This window comes from Lampetra planeri, chromosome 3 (genome assembly GCF_965212315.1).
Source record: "Lampetra planeri chromosome 3, kcLamPlan1.2.h2, whole genome shotgun sequence".
Lineage (NCBI taxonomy): Eukaryota > Metazoa > Chordata > Hyperoartia > Petromyzontiformes > Petromyzontidae > Lampetra > Lampetra planeri.
In genome coordinates, this window is record NC_136109.1 from 13,314,683 (window position 1) to 13,338,878 (window position 24,196).

A 24,196-nucleotide genomic window follows, 5' to 3' on the forward strand; every position below is an offset into this window, starting at 1 on the left:
GCGACTCGTTGCGGGCGGCGTGCCAGAAACCGCTCTCCGTGATGGCTTGCTGATGTGGAGGGAAGGAATGCAGGAACGCTGGCGTCTGGTTGTACCGGCATCATTGCGGTACGAATTGATTAGGACTCTGCATTGTGACACGCTTTTACATCTGGGGGTGCAGAAGACGCTATTGACGCTGCAGCGAGACTACTATTGGCACGGCATGACGACGGATGTCGTCGGGCACGTTCGCGCGTGTCCCGATTGTGCCCGCCGTAAGCCGCCTAAACATCCATATGTACCGCGGATACAATCCATCCAGGTGTCTCGAGTTAATGAGTTGGTGGCGTTAGATATTTTGGGACCCTTTCCGCCATCCACTAGGGGAAATAAATATTTGCTGGTAGGGGTGGAGTACCTCTCCCGCTGGCCGGTGGCCTGGCCTTTGCCTGACCAGTCAGCGGCGTCTATCACGGACGCCTTTCTTTTTGGGTATGTTATGGACAAAGGGGCGCCGGAGAGGCTCCTTACAGACCAAGGCCGGAATTTTTCCTCCAAATTGTTGGGGGAAGTGTGTGCGGCGCTGGGTACAAAAAAAATACGGACATCACCCTACCACCCACAAACGGATGGTATGGTGGAACGGCTTAATCGGACCCTGTCCGCCATGTTGTGCCATACGGTTAGTGAAAAACAATCGGATTGGGATTTGCATATCCCTGGGGTGCTTTCAGCGTACCGGATGACGCCGCATGCGGCTACAGGATATTCGCCGTTTTTTGTAATGTACGGTCGTGAAAACGTACCGCCGATTAATGAACAGTTGGGAACCGAGGCGAGGGGACCTGTCAAGCCTCTTCCTGATTACATTCAGGACACCGTTCGCCGAGTCACTGAAGCGCGGGTGGAGGCTCGCATGGCTACGGCCAAAGCCCAGGCTCGGAACGAGCGGTGTGCGCGACGTTCAAAAGGGGAATGCCCTTGGAAAACGGGGGACCTGGCCTGGCTCCATTGTCCACAGGTGCGGCCAGGTACCTCTCCTAAATTACATAAGCCATGGCAAGGGCCGGTTCGCCTCATCGAGGTTCCCAACCCACAGTCGGCGCGTGTTCGGTTTGGTTCTCGGCGTTGGTTCATCCATACATCTCGGTTGAAACCATACGTGGCCCCTCGACCGGATGCGTCATCTCCTGAGGTTGCCTTGCCGGGGTCTGCTGCTGCCGACTCGCCCTTGCCTGTGCCTGCTGACTTTGCTAGAGCGCCTGTCGTACCTTTCACAGACGAGCCGGCCGTGACGCGACAGGGGAAAGCGGACCCAGCTCGGGGTGCGCCTGCCACGGCTGCGGAACCTTTGAGGCCCGCAGCCCTTCCTACCCTGCCGCGGACACGATTGCGGGACGCCTCTGGTGCTGCGCCTTCAAAAAGAGGGGACCGTTGCCAGGCCTCCAATAGCGACAGGCGAACTTCAGCCTGTCGCTCTTAAAACCCTGCCATGTTCCCGCTCGGCGGGTGGGCCACCGACCGTCCGGGACGGCCCGGCGACCCGCACCCGCTCGAAATCCCTCACATTTCGTTAATTATTGTGTTGTGTTCTTGTTCTTTCCGTATATTATCGTGTGTTCTGTGTCCTTTTACGTATTCGGTCGTGTTCGCTCGCATTGCGTATTGGAGTTGTGTTCAGCCGAGGTCGGCTGGATTTTCTCTACGGGGGAGGGTGGTGTAATGCGGGCGTAAACGACCTTCCGGAAGTGACATCATGGGGGGAGGAGTTACGTCACGTGAGGGAGAGGGTAAGGGTCTATAAGGGGGGTAACCGGAAGCAGTCGGGAGTGATCGGGGACTAGGAGAAGAGAGAGGCCACGCAGGGCGAAGGGTGAGAGAGAGTGGCGAGGTCGCCACACACCCAAGCCAGGAGGATCGGCACCGTCGGCCAACGGTGACCGGCCTGGGGGCAGGAGGAGCAGCGAGGAGGCTGCAGAGAGCAGCGGGTCTGCCAGGGAGGAGTCGGCAGCAGGGGTCTGCATGGCGCGACAGCAGCCTGGGGCTGCAGAGTGTGGGCTACGGGAGCGACAGCAGCCTGGGGCTGCAGGGTGGAGAGTATATAGGGGAGTACCGTGAGGGAAAGAGATCGAACCCAAATAAAGGACACAGGACAAAGAGAAGCGTCCGAGTCTTTTATTACACTTTTAACTGGTACAAAACGGACACCTTTATTCAAGGCATCATGTTTGCAATGACCACAACACAAGTAGTCAATAAAGCAAACAAAAAGAAGCAACTCTGATAAGGATAATAATATGCACTGTCCTTGAAGTTGATTGGCCCACACCCGAGACGGCTTTCTTTAGAGCCTAGTCCCCATTGGTGTAGGGCCAGATGACACCAGAAGGCGTACAACTCAAAAACAGTGCAATATCAGAGTATTGAAAACCTACCATTATATTTTGCCACTGGTAAAAGAGATCTCATAGTGTAAATGTTTACCCCGAACTCTCAATACTCTGATATTGCACTGTTTTTGAGTTGTACGCCTTCTGGTGTCATCTGGCCCTACACCAATGGGGACTAGGCTCTAAAGAAAGCCGTCTCGGGTGTGGGCCAATCAACTTCAAGGACAGTGCATATTATTATCCTTATCAGAGTTGCTTCTTTTTGTTTGCTTTATTGACTACTTGTGTTGTGGTCATTGCAAACATGATGCCTTGAATAAAGGTGTCAGTTTTGTACCAGTTAAAAGGGTAAAAACCTACCATTATAAGTTTGAAGTAGTGGCCCATCATGCTCATGCTTCATCAGAGGCCTGAGCCAGCACAGCTGAAATCCTGTATTTGAATTTGGACAGCCATCTGTAATTAAACCATGTTCTCCGGCCTTGTAATGAATGAATGTGCAAAACATTTTATATTCCATCCGGCTTTTCACTTAATTTAGCTTAATCCATCTCTGAGAATTTTGGAAATAATACTCTTTGCAGAACATAAAAGCATGAGGCCAATGTGGATAATGAGGCCTACTGGCGTGACTTCAAAGTAATTGTGTGACATAATCTCTCTGACACAAGGTGATGCCCTATTCACCCTAAGTTCCAAATATAAAGCTACTGTTTCTTTCATAGCATGTTTGCAATAGCACAATTTAAAAACATGTATGCTTGAATTTTTTTTTTTTACAAAAAAAATCTAACAAAATATATATTTTACATTTTCATCACCACCAAGTGAAAAACTGAGCTGAGAGTGGGAGATGTTTAGAGTGCAACACATCTTGAGATCTTGCTATCCCTGATACAATATATACCACGACACTAAGAGTACATTGATTGCCTAAACGTCAAACAAAAAAAACTCAACACACTTGTCAACAACACTACCTTAAATTAAACTATATATATAATAGATGACGTTTCTGGGAATGTCCCTTCTTCATAGCACATATGTGAATTAATGTAATTCGTACATAAAAGAGGTGTTAAAATTAGTCCGACTTGCTAAGACTATATTTCCCTAAACCATTTAGACCACCACTTCTATATACACTATACTTTACATCAAACCATAAATACTCTACCAAAATGTATTAGGTAACCAGTAACCATTAAGATTATAACCATTAGAGGTGAATTTAATGTATGGGACTACTATTGCCCTCGAGTTCAAAAACTTATAATTTTAACACCACGTGTGCCCATGATAGTATCTAACGACACACCTCTCCATATTGCTTGCAGTATTCACGAGAACATACTGTCGTTGTGTGCTCATGTAATGATTTATATGGTAGTTGGCCTTCACTTTGGCAATTAGAAAATAAGGTTTTAAAGAAACGATTCTTACCGTTACAATATCTTACTATTACTAACCATACATGCATGTGAATGTGGAAACATATATAATGGAAATGCAGTAAATTACCATATGCTATGGATTTTAAGCCACACGAATTTCTCTGTATTTAATAGCAAATGCTGGGATGGTTTCTTCTAATGCAGTAGGCGTGCGTGAGACCATATTTGGATCACTTTATTGGCATGGGGCACACGTTATATGTGCACTAACTTTCCAGAGCACCTCATAACCAGGAGAATATGGTAATAACGTTGCCAACATCTGCAACAGCAAACTTATCACTTATGATTGCATTTGCAATTAAAATTAGTCTACCGTTTTTACATAGACACTAACGTGATGGTAAACTACAAAGATTTTTGGAAGGGTCCCCATGTCATCTGCCGGGCGTGCGTAATTACAGGGTGAGGCTCACAAGATTATCACGCACATGCTCACGCACACACTGTAATACACAGGCTTACATATACAGCTGGCAGACTGTTATCTTTGCATGTGTCTGGCACACTCCGGTACAAATTTAATGTCAGTTGAGAAGCTCCATGGAGTGTGCAGAAATATGAATGACAATAGTATTGACTGGATGCCTTTTTCTGTTGAAGGTGTTTGCATATTTGTTCAGATATCGCAATAGTGATATCTGAACAAGTCCTGGGTCCGCCCGACTTTCACCAACCCATCCCGACCAGCGTGGTGAAGTATGGTCAAACAACTCCCATGACCAACATGGCCAATTGTGGCTCTAAAATTAATTAATGAAAACTGTTGGCGTACAACTACATACGTTTCTGTAAAAATTGAACATGTTACTGGCTTCATCGAGCATGGGATACAATTTGAAATATACACCATTCAAATATAGAACATTGCATTTTAATTAATAATATTTCCAAATTGACCTTTTGCCAGTATCAAACGGTGTTAGACCAGAGGACGCCGAAAGCTGTCTCTGGTGTGGACACATCAGTGTCAAGGACAATGCACATATTATCAGAGTATGTTTTTAGTTAGCATTTTGACCACAAGTATTGTGGTTAATGCAGACCGTCATCCAGCAGTAGATAGGCAAAGATATGCAAATTAATATTAATGCGTATAAAGGTGTGTTACATTATGAATATAATAGCTGTTTCTGGCAAACATTTGTTTTATTGTTAAAATAAATATTCGGTGTAAACCATTATATAAGTATAGTACACATCAGCATACTCTTGTAAATAAAGCAAGCATGACATTTATTTATTATGAACAGTTACGTCTGAACACACACTATATACAGCTACAAATCAGGAACCCTTGGACTTGGGATAGGGAGTTTTATGCAACGCTTACATTTTGTTGTCATACTTACAACAGCATGACGTGTTTGCTTATTCTAGCCTGGTTTATTGGTTACAACAAAATAAATAATGCAGCTAATGCATTTTTTTAATCCAGATGTAGTATAAGAATAGATTTTTCCCCTTTTTTCTGGCAAAAAAACTGAAACCTTTTTACTAGGAATCATGTCTGCATTAACCACAATACTTGTGGTCAGAATGCCAACAAAAAACATACTCTGATAATATATGCATTGTCCTTGACACTGATTGGTCCACACCAGAGACAGCTTTCGGCGTCCTCTGGTCTAACACCGTTTGATACTGGCAAAAAGGTCAATTTGGAAATATTATTAATTAAAATGCAATGTTCTATATTTGAATGGTGTATATTTCAAATTGTATCTCATGCTCGATGAAGCCAGTAAACATGTTAATGATTTTACAGAAACGTATGTGGTTGTAAGCCAACAGTTTTCATTCATTCATTTTAGAGCCACAATTGGCAAATTTGACCATCGTACAGAAAACAGAGGCCACTTGCAAATAATCTTAAATGCACTTTAATATACAATTTACAAAGATGGTATGCTTAAATCCTAAAAATTAAACCCTAAAACAATGATTAACCCTTTCCCGTTCCGATTACGCATACGTCATCGAAACGAATCTGGAAGAAAAAATAAAATAACGTTATCGGTACCGAGGCTCCCATAAGGCCATGCGGTCTTGTCGCTACAGTTCTCTGCGGTGAGAACAATGTCTTTTAAAACAACGGCGCTATGCCTCTCTAAATAAAATTTACGCTGAGCCACTTGCATGTTCCGAGATTCAGAGGTGTACAGGACCCACCTTGCAGCTTACAGATGTCTCAGAACGGGAAAGGGTTAGTTTGAGGAATCATTACATCATCATCACGATCCACGGGCAGCCAGCCCATAGGTGTCCACTGCACAATTCGTCATTTGTTTCCACTTCCCCTTTGTGTTGTGCCAATATGCTCAAGTGGTGCACATCGTTCTGGCACCAATCTCTTGAGTCGTCAAGCCATTCTCTTCTTGGTTCCTTCCATTTCTCCAAACACGCTTTAAATGTTCCTGTTGTCCATCCTACATGTGTTCAAATAGTGCCAGTTTCCTTCTCATCACTGCCTGCATCAGGTCTTCCTCTATGTGAAACCTTTTTCTTACTGCTACCTTGGTCAATCTTTGGTTCCAGCTTAGATGCAGTATCTATCTGTAGCAATACATTTCTAGTGCAAATATCTTATCTCCGTCAGTCTTTTTAAATGTCTAAGTCTCGCAGGCATACAAAGTTGTACTGAACACACGTTCTTAAAATGTTCAGTTTGGTCTTGTAGTTGATTTGCTTGCTTATCCAGATGTTATTGAATGCTACCATTACACCTTTTAACCTTTGCGATCCTCGCTCTTATGTCTTCCGAGCAGTCGTTGACCTATGTCAGTAGACTTCTCAAGTATACAAATTCCTTTGAAATGCACAATATTGCTTTCTATCATTACGTCTTTCTCAATGTCCTCCCTTCCGAACACCATCGTCTTTGTCTTTTCCACGTTAATCCTCAGCCCTGCATCCTTTCCTGACTTATTCAGCATACAAACACTTTTCCTGCAGTACTGCGCAGCTTTCTTCCATCAGACCTATGTCATCCGCGAATCTCAGGTTATTTATTTCTCCTTGCACATATTTTCCTGTGCCGTCCGTTTGCTGTTGGAGGAATCATTACACCCAGTTCAAACTGGTTCAGTGGCTAGCAGGGTAATGACCAGCTTTTTACAGCCACCCAGCTATGCAGGTCTGGACTGGAAATTTAGACTCCCTCCAACAGTTCTTAATGGCACAAAAGTGCAGGCAGGCAGAAAGAACCACGGCAGGCGTGGACACACACGCAGCACGCATAGCACCGCACCCACCTGGGTCTTGGCTCGGGCTTGTTTCTGTCGAACGTGAGTCCATGGCATCAGCTTCTTGCTGTTTAAGGAACACATCATACAGAGGGAGGAAAGAAAACACGTCTTACTATTAAAAAAATAGCCCAAGTAAAACACATAAAACTGTAAGATTGTAATAACAGACCAAAAGGACAGTTGAACAAATGACAAAACTGTAATCATAATAAAGCCTACGTGTTAAAACTGTTATCCTTTGTGTTTTGAAACATGACTTGATTTATATACTGTACTGGTGATGGACATGCTTTGGTTCAGATGGAGTATTTTGTTCTAGTTTTTTTTATTTCCGATGCCTATCAACGTGGGTGTCAGTGTAAAGCAATGGGCAGCAAAGAAACCACATGGATGTGTTCTTACTTAAAGTGAAGAGGTATTTCTGGATGACTTAGAGCACTGAAAGCTACTACACCACAGTTAGTTTTTAGTCCTAGTATTTCTTTGACACTGAACTTTCACATCAACCAGTGATCTGCATGTAAGTTAAAGTACTTAGCACACTTTTTAAGGATAAACTTTAGTAGAACGCAAAAGGCTGAATCTTAATAAACAACTAACCAATTACTGTAGTGGACATAAGAAGCAATGATTGTACGTGGCAATTTTTTGTGGTTTATCATTTTGAATACAAGCAAAATACAGCAAATCCCTCGCCAACCGTGGACCTTGTCAACCGCATAATTCATGTACACACGGTTCATTATCTTTATACCAATTTACCAAACGCGACCTGTTAATGTTGAGTATCCACGTGTAATCACGGCGCCGCCAACACGCATTGACACATTTGGCGGGGCCACGGTTCTCCTCCGAACCACTGGGCCCTCCGTCGCACTGCGTAGCTTATCAGCTGCTGCGTTTGTTTTGTTGTGCCTCTGTGCCTGCCTCCTGGCCTGCCCCACTCATCTGTCATCGATGACCCGGAGGAAGAGGAAGGGCCGAGCCCTCCCTGGGTCCTTCTGACCACCCTTTCCCCCATCATCTCATTGTCATTGTCATCAGCATCGGTGTCATCATATTCATGGACGTCTACCCTCAATATTAAAAGTATGTAAAGTTAAATCAATGCTTATTTCCGTTGTATTACATTAGTGTGTAATGTACTCAATTGTATTCGTGTTAAGTGAAGAAACAGGGAACTTAAGATATGATGAGTCTGACCACAGCCATGGTTCCCCTAACCCCATATATTCCATAGGCCCTGAACTCAAATATTTGTGTTACATCAATGATGTGATTACAGTATACTGTACTGTAATGCCAGTCTTATGACTCGGAGGTGGAGTTATACATTTGGCAATAGGTGGTTGAGCCATAGAATCCACTCACCCAACTACTCTGCGTTCAAGCAGCCACTAGAATTAAAGGTCAAATGGGCAGAGTGCAGATTTGAGAAGCAATGGGCTGATGCTGCATAGTGGCATCAAGTTCAACCTTAGTGAAAAAGACCAATCAATAGTGGCACTGAATACTTGAGCAAAGCCACTCCCATAGTTAACAGGAGATGGGGGAAGGATATCTACAACGTTGATCAAAGCATCGAATAGCTTTGAATCCATTATATTCCATCTACACAAACCATCTGATCCACGAACCATTACAGGATTGTAGATCATAGTTTTGCATTGTTGCTATATGCATTACATATTTCACCATCATTTAGTGTCAAATTATAATGATTTAAGCAGAGGTGTGGACTCGAGTCATGTGACTTGGACTCGAGTCAGACTCGAGTCATGAATTTGATGACTTGCGACTCGACTTGCATAACAATGACTTTGTCCCACCTCTGAGATGTGGACTCGAGTCATGTGACTTGGACTCGAGTCAGACTCGAGTCATGAATTTGATGACTTGCGACTCGACTTGGACTTGCATAACAATGACTTTGTCCCACCTCTGGATTTAAGGCTTTCGTGACTGCAGGGATTCATATTCTTGGTTCTTTCGGTAAAGTCACGTAACTTTACCGAAAGAACCAATAATATGTTACTGTATATGTGATCCAATTAAATTTTCTGAGTTTTTAAAAGTGGATCTACTCATATCCGAGACATCTTCATATTGTCCATCAGTCACCACCAACCAATCAAAAAGCTCCGTTTTGTTCCCTCGGCACTATCCCCCGATTGGCCAATTCAAACGTCCCACTGATCACTCAACCAATCGGCTCGTCCAGTTCAGCTCAGGCACGGCGGGTGGTAGGAAGGGCAACAGTAACGTTCTTGAATTTGAATTCAATTTGTGTAACTTAAAATCGAGCTGATGGCTTCATCTCAGGTGGGATATGCACAGAGATGAGGTGGGAAAATGACAGAATCTATGATATATATTGCACAATATTAAGAATATTAACAGATGAGATGTTCTTCTTGGTTCTTTCGGTAAAGTCACGTAGAAGGGAAGTAATAAAATAATAAAAATAAAACATAATAAAATAAAAGCTTTAAATCGAGATGAGATGTTCTTGTACAAATGGGAAAAGGGGAGTACAGGGGGTCTCCGGTATACGTCGCCCCGATATGTTTGTTTAACACGTAGGCTTTCGCGACCAATATCCATAATACAGTACAAGTATTTTTGGGGGTTATATCGCGTAAATGTGTCGTTAAACCCGCCACAGCGAATTAGTAAGGTTTGTCACATAAACAGAACATGTCAATTCGTTACTAGTACAGCACACCGGTGTGTTGGAGAGCAAATCCAACACTCAGATTGTAAATGTTGTGGTGACTGATGGACAAGATGCAGGAAATGTCTCAGATATAAGTAGACCACTTTTTAAAACTCAGTCAATTAAATTGGATCACATACACAGCAACTATCATTAGACAATAAATGATGGTGAAATATGCAATGCATATACCACAATGCAAAACTCTCATAAGGCACACGAATGTAATAATGACAACATGTTCACTGCAATACACCCTTATATAATTAAGACCGTATAGATTAACGTCACGTTTGTGCACAGCAACACTGCCTTTATGTCTATGAAGTTTGGTAGTTTCATTTATTAGGATTTACCCTGTGAGCCATTCGGCTCTTGATTTGGGTTCAGCCGCAACAAACAATACAATTACAAGATACACCTAAAATTCATTGTACACAAATCTAAACATCACATAAGTAAACAATAAAATCCTACAGAAAAAGCACAACCCGTCCATTCTGCGTACAAAAAGTGCATAACAATCATAATACAATACAGATCAAAATTTTAAGTATAAATCTATCATAAATAAAAAAAAATCGGGCCAAAGCAAGCCCCCTCTAAAACTTACTAAAACAATGCTATATATTTTATTATATTATTTTATTATATTTTGTTTTATATTTATTCTTTAATTATTTCCATTCTACGTGACTTTACCGAAAGAACCAAGAAGATGAATCCCTGCAGTCACGAAAGCTTTAAGTCGAAATTTAATGCTATATAAACAACGTAACACCTCCAAGTTTGACTTGACGTGGGATCAGTGGTAAAACGTGGCACGTGGCAGCAGCCATAGCAAAGGCCCTCCCTGCCTGGCTGGCTGGTCATCTGCGTTGGACGATATTGACCCATTGAAATAGCGGTGAGAGAAGCCAGACAAACCTTTGTGAAGGATAGTGGGGGGGGGGGATGGGGGTTGTTGGTCAATAAACTTCAGCGATCTTCCGTAAAGGATTGTTTGTATTCGGCAGTATTAGAAGTATGGCTTTCACGCAGAAACCTCAAGTAGGCCAGAGGCACCTGTGCTAAACACGAACAGCAAAAGCGAATGTTTGTTTCACTCTGCGTGCAAGTTGATTCGCGTTTCGTGGCAGGCTAAGAGTGCACGCTTAACACTAAAGTGCCACCTGCTGGGCTAATTGCTAATATCCATTCATAACCATTAGAGATCATACAGTATTCATAGTCACGTAAGAGCCTATTGACAAAACCATCTTTCATGAGAGATCCGAGTTAAAAACAAACAAAAAACAGCTACAATGTAGCAAATAGATAAAACTAAAAAAGCATGTCAAGAAAAGTAGAACACAAAATCAGAGTAAACGTGATCCATAAGCTGAAGTGTAGATTAAGTGTCCTCACGATTATCAATACATTAAATTTTTTTTTTTAATCTTGGTCCAGTATAGTTATTCACATCATATAAAAAAAACAGTGACATTCAAGCTGTCCATAAATAAGGAATCTAAAAGCTAATTGAATGCTGACGTACACTGCACAGTAATGCAACACTGATGCCATTCCGCTCCACGTTGGGAGGGCACCATATGACGATGCCCTAATTTGAGTACAGTACTGTAGTCACTCTTGGAACATAGTATAACAATTTCGATTTGAAGCTTTCGTGACTGCAGGGATTCATCTTCTTGGTTCTTTCGGTAAAGTCACGTAGAAGGGAAATCATAAAATAAAACATAATAAAATACAATTCTCACGACGTTTCGACCACAACGCAAGCAGCCGTCCTCAGACGACGTCTGTCTTTCCGACAGACCTGTTCTTCACCTGAGGACAGCTGCTTGCGTTGTGGTTTAGCTGTGGTTATAATGTGGATATCATGGTTGCTGTTATGTGGTGGTAGTTGTTATAATGGTTGTAGTTATATGGTGGCTTCAGTTGTGATTGTAAAAAAAGTTTAAGGGCGATCTTGCTATGTATACACATCGTGTTGATTATGTAGACAATATTATTGATATTTTTATTGCTTTTCCTCAGCATGTCTTGCAAGGCGATGTTGAATAATTCTTGCCAGGACATTTTCCGGCACACTGAGGAGGGAGAAACCCCGGGAGCTGTTGTAATCAGTGCGGTCCCTAATATCAAATAGGGCAGTCTGCACACAAATGCCACCCTTCCTCAGTAGATCGCTTGTGAGGTCATTTCTCCCTGGCGCTTTACATGGTTTCAATCTCCGGATCATCCTTCGCACTTCCACAATGGATGGCACCACTTACAAGGACTACTTCCACTAATATTTGAGGCACAAGCAGCACCAGCAGGGTCAACCCCACCTTACCCTATGATTTAGTTTGAGCTGAGGTATTTCCCCTCCCCCAAGACCTCAGAGTAATGCTCAGCAAACCTGCGAACCTGTTCTTTGAGGTCAGAGATCAGATCACCATTCTTTCCCTTAAGGATGGTGATAGGTGTGGCGCTGTAAGTTACTTTTTTATGTTGTTAAAAGTGATTTATCATTGCGTGCAACTGAGGCAGTTTCCATGACCTTAGCAACCCGTGACCACCACTCATCTTAGCAGCACCACACGGCTCTCTGAACCTCCCAGCATAGGCTGTGGTAAGCCTCGTTCTTGGATGTGGGATGTTGTAGATGGTGGGAGTGGGCCTGCTGCCTACTTTCAACTAGCCAGAACACCTCCGTTAGCCAGGGATTCTGGGTAGGTCTGGACTACTTACCCAATGCAGCCATAGCAGTTGAATGAGTTTCTGTCTTGAAACTCACCCATTTCCCCTCGACGTCAGGAGGAAAGGACAATGCCAATCCCAGTTGTTAGCGATGGTGTCAAAGACGTGGTCGGCATTCGCTGTTCGTAACTATATAGTCCAGCAGACGTCCTTGCTTGGACCCAGCATGCGTCCACGATGTGAGAATGCACCGATTCTAAAACAGCGTATTGGTGATTACAAAATCATGGGCTGCACAGAAGTCTAACAGCCTTCAACCGTTGTTATTGAGCTGATCTAGCCTGTGCCTTCCAATCACTCCAGACCAGGTGTCTGCATCATGACCCACTCAGGCATTAAAGTCACCCAAGAGGATGACTCTATCCTGGGGCCACTTTAGCCAGGACCTGGGACAAGAGGTCATAGAAGGCATCTGATTCGTTCGCCTTGCCTGCATCCCTCCACGGATGTTCTGTGGGGGCATAAGCCACCACCACCATCCCTCTCCTCCCATTGATGGGAAGGTGAGCCCACAATAGCCTGGGACTCAGCTTACCACCCCTCGCCTCCACGCTCCCATACCACCTTCTTTTGTTCAAAAGTGCCCCTCCCTGTTGTTTGGCAGATTCCTACCCCGAGTGGAGAACTGCCCACCCCTCATGGTGACTGGAGCCAGAACCAGTCCACCAGATCTCCTGTATACCACAGAAGTCCAAGTGGTATTGGTCCAGCTCCCCACAGAAGAATGGAAGCCTCTCCTCGCAGTGAGCATTCGAACATTCACGTGGCCAACCTCAGTGTTTTCCTGGTGTTTCTTGATAAACCCCAAGGGGAGGGGTCGAGTCTGGCTCCACCAAATGTGGTTTTGCCTGGAGGCATCATAGACGCCTCTCCTCCCCGAGGCCTCCAGCACAAGCGTAAATGGGTGTTTTCATCGTGGTTACCGGTATAAAGTTCTCCTCCACCCTCACACACACTACCATTCACATGACATATCCTGTGTATATACATGCACACAGTCAATATTCGTGTGGTGAGTTACTCTGGCTGCATGCATGTTATCTGTCTGCTATTTTGACAGTTCACTGCTCCAGAGGTCCTTTGTCTTCCCTGCTACAAACCCCCCCATAGTCCCACCTCCCTCTCGTTCACTGTTGATACAGTCTCAACGCTATGTCAACAGTGGTGTTTTCTGGGTTATGCTACCACACATACCATGTTACCGCGGTATTTTGAGTGACTTTAAAATGCCACTTCCGTGGCTTTAAAGCACCACGTCCTCACGCTACTGCAGTCCCACAGCACATTGCCCTGGCAAACTCTTATTTCAACCCAACATCCACCCAACATTGGCATTTGATCCACAACACCAACTCTTAGTGTGTAGCATGTTTTTTTGGCAGTAAATACACATTTTTGGTTTGAGTATTTTTTATTGATATCTCTAGATATGACAAACTCTAGAAATGTTCACTAGAGGCCCTTACACCAGCAGAGGTGTGAGCAAGCATTGCAGGGCTGGACCCCTTAACCCTTAACTATAACAAGGTGTTTTATGTACTGTATTTATTTCATTAATTTTCACAATGAGATCCCAAATTCAGTACGTCTGTACGAATAAATAATGTGCAGTCATAAACGTTACATAAAATATTAAATTTCCATCAGCGGAAAGTGATTAAATATGAAATAGGCGGCAGGCAACCATCCCATCAAGCCAATATGAATCACAATACCGTTACGAAGACAACATTGATACCAATCACTGATTTTTGGTGCAAGCTAGATGGGCGATTACAGCATTTTACTACTGTAATCTAATTACAATGAATACATAGGGTACAGTACCTGACTCAGGCTACCGTAGCAACACGAGAATGGCATTTCTACGAGGTTGGATGACACGATAGGCATAGTGAAAGGCTACATTTAACATTTTCCTCAACAGGTTAACCTTTACAACTGCATTACTGTACTTGCCATCTTTATCAGTTATTAATGACCCGGTTAATCGTTGTAAATGCTCTAACAGCTGTAAGTAAATACCTATTTTGCGTATTTGCTGTATGGGGTCATGTACAGTTCCCAAATAACTCACAAACACCTTGTGAAAGACCCAACGCAGATTGTCCCTGGGTTTGATCTTCCACGAAGCTCATGGTCCACCCTAAACCGCCGCATCAACTGCACAAACCATGGCAGATGCGGATACCTGATGCACAAATAGACTTTGATCATCCAGAACAGGACCGTACAACAGTTAACGACACAAATGTCTGATCCACAAATACGAAGGAGACATCGCAGCGATACACTCCGCTGCTCCTGACGCGGTTGTCTGGCTTGACCACCTGAATGTGAAATTGTAGCTGTTGTTCTGCGTCTACATCAGTGGCCAAACGAAAGAAAAAGACTACAACCAGAATAGTCATCATAATTTACCTCGTCGGTTTAAATGTCATAAAAAAAAACTCAAAAGCAGTTTTTATGAAGTCTCAAAAAGTATCCCACTCATACCTGTTAACACCTGATCCGTGCCCTACCTTACTATAGAGCAATTCAGACCTTATTGGTCACCCCGTGCCCTTATAAATCTCAACGTTCATCCTACAAAGTCCCACCACAAGGGAGAAACACAAATAGACAAAATATTGTTTTTACCCGTATTGAAACGGCTGTATGCTTTATGGACCTGAAAACTCAACCCCCCTGTACAAGAATATGGCTAAACCGTATGGGTTGACAGGTATGCCCACTGTACATTAATTTGAACATACTGTGTAGTCTTTTGGAATACAAACTATTTGTAATGTACAAAAAAAAACACGTGTTCTTGTTTTTATCACACATTCCGCTATCTTTAAGCACGGTAATTCAAATAACGTAGGATAGGCGAAGCATACCGATCGTGTGAGTTGGCTGAGTTTGTCGTACGTCTGGCATCGCCACTCTGAAAGGTTCTTCTTCCTGCCTCCCACGCTTTACTTCAAAGTCACTGTTAGTACATCTAAACATTGGTTGGGGAGGTTTTCAGCAGCGTTCACAAATTCATAGAATCTGACAAGGGGCCCTGGAACTGAACGCCTCCTTCCTTGGCTCCCCTGATCATTTCCAAAAAAACACAAGAATACAAAACACAAATAACTCCACAACAAACTCTCTTCAGAGTAAATACAGGACGGTGTACAGTACCGTATCGCCAAAGTATTCGTAACCTCGGGAAAGGAATATTTAAAGGAATTAATGTATCGTCAACCCACACTGATCGGCCTGGTGAAGTTTCATCAAACAACTCCCATGACCAACATGACGGGGGGCAGGATTTCATCCAGCAGTGGATTGACAAAGGACTTTAAGTTATCTATTACATGAGCTATAAGGGGCCGTCCATAAATGACGTCACGTGATTTTGGACAATTTTTCACCCCCCCTCCCCTTCGTCACAAGGCGTCACAAAAAGTCAGACCCCCCCTCAAATATGACGTCACAAAGCTCTGCCCCCCCCCCCCCCCAATAAAAATAAAACATGCTGCAAATCGCTTTAAACTATTGTCATTGTAGTGCGTATTTAATGTGGCGCTGCACTCTGATGTTTTGTAGGAGAAATCATTGATTAAAACCTATATTTAATTAAGTAGAACGTGTTGTCTATATTTGTTTATAGTTGCGCATTTTGATGTGACGTCACATTTCTCAAACCCCCCCCCCCCATCGTCACACATCGTCACAAATGTCTGACCCCCCCCTCTAGGTGCGTGACGTCATTTATGGACGGCCCCTAAGTCCACAGCATACTCTACCTATATTGGACATTGCAATACTGTACTAGAAATAGACTCAAAACAAATGCTCTATACGTGACTGATTGAAATGCGCTGAACAGAATTACATGTTTGCATCGATTGTCACAGCTTCAATGTAGAAGTCGAGGTCCATCACCATCTACCATTGTCTATCTACGGTTGGATGAAGGCATCCCCACGCCGTCGCCATCTATCTACGGTCCAGTGCCGCTCCTACCCATTTCACCCCTACATATGAACTGGTCTCATCACTCCATGGAGAAAGCAAGGTTAGGGATTCCAATTACATGGACTGTTCTACCTAATTAGACATGCGAACAAGATTATTTCCCAACACTTCTAATTGACTACTAGCGGCCCATCCGGTGTTTGTAACAATTATCATTCTGCACTGTCAAAAGGATAAACATTAACACAATGTCAAACAATACAATACATAGTTTGACAATTTAAATATTTTGCGCTGAATGGGCCCTACAATATGGAGTGCTATTTTCAGCAATATCTGAAAACACATCAGTATTTAATGGACGTGACTACTGATGAGATTCAATGGTCAGGATTGGTCTAAAGACTGGCAGCTTGAATAAATGCTACTGTACAAATGTCTCCGGAGTTACCCGGAAACGATTGCATTGGGCATTACATGCATACTTTTTTCCTTGTTAAATGAGTTGTTCTACCAGCAAGAAGGTCAAAACATAGCCCTAATGACAGGCTGAAATGTGCAGTCAAACTTATTTTTTTCAGTCAACCGATTATCCAATAAATAATTTATCCGGAATCGGCAAAACCCAGTTCTCTCTTCCAAATATCCGGGCGTGCGTAGCCATCAATATAGCCAGGGTCCACACCATGGTTATTGGAGTTATTCGGCAAATTCTACCAAAGATACAGGGTCGAGACCATAGAAAAACAAAGTTACTTGGCAAATTCATCTAAATAACTGGGGTTATCTGGGGAAAGTGGGTAAGTATCCCCCTAGACCGCCTCTTGCCACTAAGTCAGACATGGGAGTATAGTTGGTTCTCCTATAACGTGTGTTTTCATAACGCAAATTGGATATGACGTGATTCATATATTAGGGAACTGTTTTTTAATATATATAACGCGGATGCAAATTGGATATAACGCAATTGAGTGAACAGAACTATGTCACGCGAGTAGGCTGAACACGATTGTTACGGCTGCCTCAGCGTAGCATCACGCAAGGCACTGGGATGCTGCTGGATGCTTCTAGATGCTACCCGCGGGCCCCTCAGTTTTGCTCAGCCTGCATACGCATCTTGCGTGTTATTGCAGACTGTGCTTTAACCTATATTATTTATTACAACACGATTTTTCCATAACGCGATCTTCTTCAGGAACATAACTACCGCATTATAGGAGAACAGGCTGTAGTATATGCCACCGCAGCGCCGACCGTTTGCGGTAGTCCTTTGAGTCTCTTCTGTCAGGTTGCCAAGGAAGCTCCCATCCCGTACGCAACCCTCCACAGCCTTCCTACGCCTCTTGAAGCCTTGTTTGAATGCCGCATTCCACACTCCCTGACACTTTGCCAGTCACTCCCTGACACTCTGCCAGTGCGTACTGTACAATGCACGTGTGGGGTGTTTATTGTACTCTCTTCTTGCATATGGTCATTGAGTAAGTCCTCGTTTAACGCTGTAGATGCTTTCCTGAAAAGTGTTGCGTTAAGCGAAAAATATGTGAAGCAAGAACAATTTCCCCATAAACAATACAACGATAAAGTTTGGCAAGATACGATATACGCACACACCATTCATTATACATACTGTATCATTCCACGTGCTGTATCACACCGCTCAGCGACTCAGCTCAAGAAAGTAGTTTGCCCTCGACTGCTCAGAAATTGCATTATAACAGGAGTTATAACCGGCGCGATCCGGATTTTGCAAAAAGTGTTCCCTAATAGAAGAACCGCGTTATAGCGAAAGCGCGTTGCGAGAACACGCGTTAAGTGAGGACTTACTGTGTGACCAGGAGCTATATGCCAGTGGAACATGATCACATCTCGGTCGTGATTGGTCTCCCACCCCCAGTAGGGCCTTGCTTTACCATTAAATGCAAATTGTCATATCTGGATTCAAATTAATGACATCCATTTCGCCTAGATATTAGTTTGTGTTTATCATACAAATAAATGCATGGATCAATGTCGTCTGGAGACCTAACCCAAAATAAATAAATTATGAATAATAGCATTGGTCGTGAAAGCCTACGTATAGCATTGTGTATCGTCATTTGCCCCCATGTCTGACCGAGCCTGTAACGTAAAAATCGTCACATCACGCCTCGCCCCCGCCCATACACGTTGGCCAAGCCCCGTTTGGTAATGTTTTTGTCACCTTTTCGTCATGCGACGCAGGTTGCTCTGCCAAATATCTGGGGTCAGGACCAGTGATAACGGAGTTAATCAGCAAAACTTTTAATTTTCCGGGGTTCCGTGCCCCATCGCCCCCGAAATTGTGATACCGCAAATGAGGATAAGAGACGCCCTGTTCTATCTCACGCCTGCAGATAAGAGGACGACCATGCAGGCGAACTCCAGGCCAACACCAGAAGCTCAACTCCACCGCAAAAAATCATTGATGACAATGGTGATAAAGCCACTGATGAAAATTGTCATGCTATTCTTTTTGTTGCTTCTGATGTTATTGTTTTCTGTTGGTGTAATTTATTCATCCAAAAGAGTCTCATTGAGTCCAAAGACTTTTACATGAATATTTTCATTGTCGGAGGAAACTTCAGTTTCCATAAAGAAAGCCTACAATGATGTGATAACACAGGTGCAAAATGAAATGATGAAAAAATAATATACCTAACTCTCTCCTGCAATAATACAGGTGTTAAGATATTAAAACAGCAAATAGACATATTCTTTGGGTCTTTCGGGAAAGTCACGTAGATAGGTTCAAAGAAAATAACAAGATCGCCGCGGAGGATGTTCGGCGACCTTCCATTAACATGCTAATCTCTCACATTAACAAAGTCACCTTGGCGCACTTGCCGTGGAGGATGCTCGGTGGTCTTGCATTGACATGCTAATTTTTGCCTGGCAGCCCTTTGATTGGTGGAAAGCCCACCACCGCCACGGTCACTGCCCACCACTTGCATTGGCATTGGTTGCTGACATTTGGGCTACGACCATTTCAAACCTTTATAAGCAGTTGTCTTTAGAAGCTAACCCCCTTTTCCTGATGACGATCGCTTGTGTTGCAATCGAAACGTCGTAGTTTTTTTAAAATAATTTTCTTTGAACCTATCTACGTGACTTTACCGAAAGACCCAAAGAATATGAATTCCTGCAGTCACGAAAGCTTTAAGCCAGCAAATAGACACCCATTGCAAGGCATCAAGTCTGCATTAACCGCACATGCTTGTGATAAAACAAATATTCTCTGATAATTATTAATTTTTTAATAGTTTTTTTAACTGATTGGCCAACACCAGAAGCGGCCTTCTTTATGGCCTTTTCTCAGCAGTGTTGAACCAGAGAACACCAAAACGTGAACAGTACAAAGACAATGAAAATATCAAAACACTAATAGCTTGGATTGAGCAGTTAAAGAAGGTTGTCTCTGGTTTCGGCCAATCAGTTTCAAACACAATGCATATATTAGTGAACTTCATTTACTTGATTTATCTTTCCCCTGACTGTTGTCCTGGAATCTGGTTATCTTGACAGGTCTGTGGCCTGAGATAAAGTCAACAAAGACTATTTCTGTGATTTATTTGTATGCATTGGTGGATGTTTGGTCTGTCTGTACTTGTGTACCCATTTCAGTGCAAGTTTGGGTTTGGTTCTTGCAGAGGTTCTAAATATTACCATTTTAAGTGCAATAGCCGGAACCAACCCTCAAAATTATTATTCAGAAGATTATGATGTTGATAATGATAATAATGAGCAATGTGATTTTCATTTCTGTTGATGCTTTTTTACCGATGAATTTTTTTTATGCTGTTTCTATTGCAACAAATTTCTGTGAAGTCAACGCTTTCTCCAGCACCTCCAATTCTCCACGGGCCCTGCAATGAAGAACACTGCCTTAAATTCTATTTGATTCCTGGAGACTAATATTTCCACTCCTCCATAGTTTAAAGGTTACCACTATTTAAACTGATATAATTATCTCTTTTTCTTCTCAGCTCAGCGAGTCCCAATTTGTTTGTCTCAATTGTGTCTCCAGTTCGACAAGGTTTGATTCTTCAGACGGAATCTACATGTTGTACGGCAACATGTACAACCATTTTGCAGGTCGTGAGGGTTATTTGACCACAGTTTCCCTGGTCAGTTCGAGTTCATGGAGTACGGAGCACAGCAATTTGAGCATAGTAAATACAATAACTGATATTGCCGCACCTTCTTATGCGGACAACAGCCCTACGGCTGCTGACATTGTATACATAGTACAATATTATCCACGCTTTCATCCAGCAGTAGATTAACTAGAGCTGATGAAGATTAAGTACAACATTTACGATGATATGCATCACGATTTCAAACTTAAATTGTGTGATCTACAAAAAGCAGCATGTGATTGGCTGCACACATCTTACCTATAAAACTACATTGTGTAACCTTCAATGGCATGGACTATATACCCTTACATCATTATAAATTGCGAAAGTAAATTTAGAACAAGATATCAAGCCATTATGTGGAGGCCTCTGGGCAATAAATCTGTTCTCTTATCCTCAGGTTACAAACCTCTTTATTCTGCAGTCATGTAATTCAACACCCCCACTTAACAGGGAAAGGTTTTTAAAGAAAAATGCACAGTAAACAGTACTTTATGAAAGTCCTGTTTTTTTTACTATTGTTTGAAAGTATAAGACATCTGAATTTTTATGCATTTACAGTTGAATAAGTGTGGTCCAGCTTGACATCAGCTGTTCACTATTCACATTCCAAAACAGTCAACAGGCTGGAAAAACTTGAAAAAAGACATCCCTTGCATGGCCGGACTTGGGTGAGTGTGGAAAGGGCTGACATTTAGAACGTGCGGCTGACGATGGTCATAATTCCCACTGTCAAAGGGCCCTTTCTCTGCCGTGCAGTGTGCTGCGCTCTTTCACACGTAGCTCTGATAAACAGTTAAGCACACACGTGGCTTTGTCGGTGCTCAATGTAAAGTTCACACAGAGCTCTTGGCACAATGGTTGTTTTCCCAAAGGGGGACCCCAGTCAGGGAGACTCAACCCCAAATAATGTTCAAAGGTTGTCTTCTCTTTAATGTGGTTCATCAACATAATGCACTTTTTGTATCGTGACTAGTATTGCCTGACAAACTTTGGTTGATACTATCGAGTAATAAAAGCTTCACTATTTGACAGCACTGCGTGAGAGTTAATTAATCTGGGTAAGAAACACGCGCATAACTTTATAACTTTTGAGGAGGACCACGTTCTCATGATGTTGCATGTCGGAGAACGCTACTGTAAGTCAATGTCATGGGCCACAAATCGAAAATTATTCATAATTATAGAATTACATATCTCCTTTCCCTGCCTGTAGCATAAACATTATATGTGAGTCTGACCTTTACTGTTGGGTCGATAATAAGTGACGAGATTGTGCCTTTCTAATGCCTGCAGCCAATACATTCCTTTCTGTTGAGATGGGGCATCCCTTTGGGCCAAATAGCCACATGCAATACAACAATTCGCTCGTGATGATCTTGTGGTGACAATTCCCAATTTGTTAAGTGAGTATTGTCATGCATATTCAGCAGAGGTTCCTCCATAAATATGACGTCAGTTACATTCCTTCAAAACTACAACTTTTGAATGAGGCCACTGATTGCCGTCGTCATACCTACTACAATCATCCAGGAATGTCTGTCCTTAACGCTTGTGACGTCACTCCACGTCGACCAGCCCCCCCCTCATTAATAATCATGAACAGGTTACGTCCTCCACATGGACCCCCCCCCCCACCTCATTAATAATCATGAGCCGGTGCCATCCTCCAAATGGACACCCCCCCCCCTTTCATAATAATTAGCGGCTGACGTCACTCAACATGGGGGGCCGAGGCGCCTCCTCCCCCCTCCTCGGCGTCAACTCACAACCCTCACGACAAAGGCAGAACCCTCACCTCACGCGATCTCCGTCACGCTGTTGAGACATAGAAGTAAAAAGGACGTCATGATGAACAAGGGTTTATAACCTTTAAATGAAATAGGTCTGTGTCACCTCGCCCTTAGCATTGGACCGCTGCTATTTTCAACATAACCCGTGCGCATACCATTTTGGGGAAAGAAACCATGATAATGGTGAAAAAATACACTTTTGTGAGGAAATTTTAATATAAACTTTTTACTGTTTATCTTTTTTATGATCGCTTCACTGATTTCATAATCAGATGCAACGTAATTTCTGATCATATGCAAAACTTGTCCAACCACATAATCCCATGAAATGTTCGCGCAATAATTGTATCTTGTCCAACCATTTGCGAACCCGTCATGTCCATTGTTTGTGGGCCATAGGCTTATGAGATCAAATATATGACGCATTGAAAATGGACGATGGTGGTATTTTTTTGATATATATATACACATATGATGACATGTGACAGAAACACTGACATGTTATTTCGTGTTCTGGGCTGGCAGATCGATATTTCCATGACCCCCTGTGAACTGCTCCCCGTTATCCCATCTCCACTCCCCCCAACTCACCCACTTAACCCTGTTGCCTGGCAACAATCAGCAGTGCAAGGGTCAAGGCTTGATGTTGGAGGAGGAGGCCCACACAGTACATCGATATTCGTAAATCCGTTAAAGAAGTGCACGTAGGATGCTCTTGCACCCACAAAACGGTGCATCCCTCGACTTATCTATTTACGTAGCAGCGATGCAATGACGTATTGATTCAGCAAAGTACAAATATAACGAACTGTTATTGATACATGCTTCGAATCATGTGTGTGAGGATTTATGATTTAGGACATGTGTAAAATATATCAAATGGTTAGGCCAATGGAGCAATCAAAACTATATAAATGAGAGAGAAAATGACGACAAATACAAAAGTGGCGGTACAAACAAAGAACATGAGAAAAGGAATCCATTATTGAATAATTCACTGAATAGCTGAGGTTGGAATGAATCATTACATGTCTGGTACTGGGTATAAGTACATATGAAAATCTAAAATGCAATTTTCACAATCATTATTTCTAAAGTCTTAATATGGATCAACAGTCAAAATATTGATCCTTATTTTCCTTTAAGAAATGTCCACCATGTATTGCATATATGTGAACACTGTGTGTCATGTGTGTATAAATGCAAAAATAACACAACTACGCACAGTCATCACAGATGTGCTAAAAATTGTGACTATCGATCTGCACTTGAAATCATTGTAAAAATTCAAATGTGATGAGGTATACATTGCTGTATAGACTTCATAAATATCGTACGTTTTGAATTATTAAGCTACTATTAGGTAGCTATTCATATGCCAATTTAAAAACTGGAAATCTTATTTTTTTGTAAAGTGCATTCTAAACTTTTCTTTTCCACTCTGTCTCTTTAGCCTCCATAGTTCCGTGTTATGAAGAAGGGCCAATGCCCGAAACATCGCCTTTGGTATTTTCCTTTTAAGGCATTGTTATTGACGTGTATTGGATAAAACATTTTCATGATATTCCAAGCAATGCTCGTGATTATATCACACCTCGCCATTGCTGCCTTATATTAAACAACGCAACAGTATTAATGTGCAGTTTACAGCCCTTTGTCAATGTTCTGATGATGGTTTTTAGTGTGGCCACCCTACAATATGCATATGTGAAAACACCCCATCATGCTGTCAAACTCAATGGTTTCAAATGTGTGGCGGC

General features: G+C 42.7%; 1 protein-coding gene across 10 annotated transcripts in view; it reads right to left on the reverse strand.

Annotated features, from left to right (window-relative positions):
• LOC144738116 (uncharacterized) overlaps positions 1-24,196 on the reverse strand; it is a 195,549-nt gene that overhangs the window by 141,080 nt on the left and 30,273 nt on the right. For all 10 annotated transcript variants that reach the window (XM_078621146.1, XM_078621101.1, XM_078621057.1 and 7 more), the window contains exon 2: positions 7,081-7,138. In XM_078621146.1, the coding sequence (XP_078477272.1) occupies positions 7,081-7,123 (43 nt within the window). In that variant the 5' untranslated portion in view covers positions 7,124-7,138. The remainder of the gene's footprint in view (positions 1-7,080; positions 7,139-24,196) is intronic.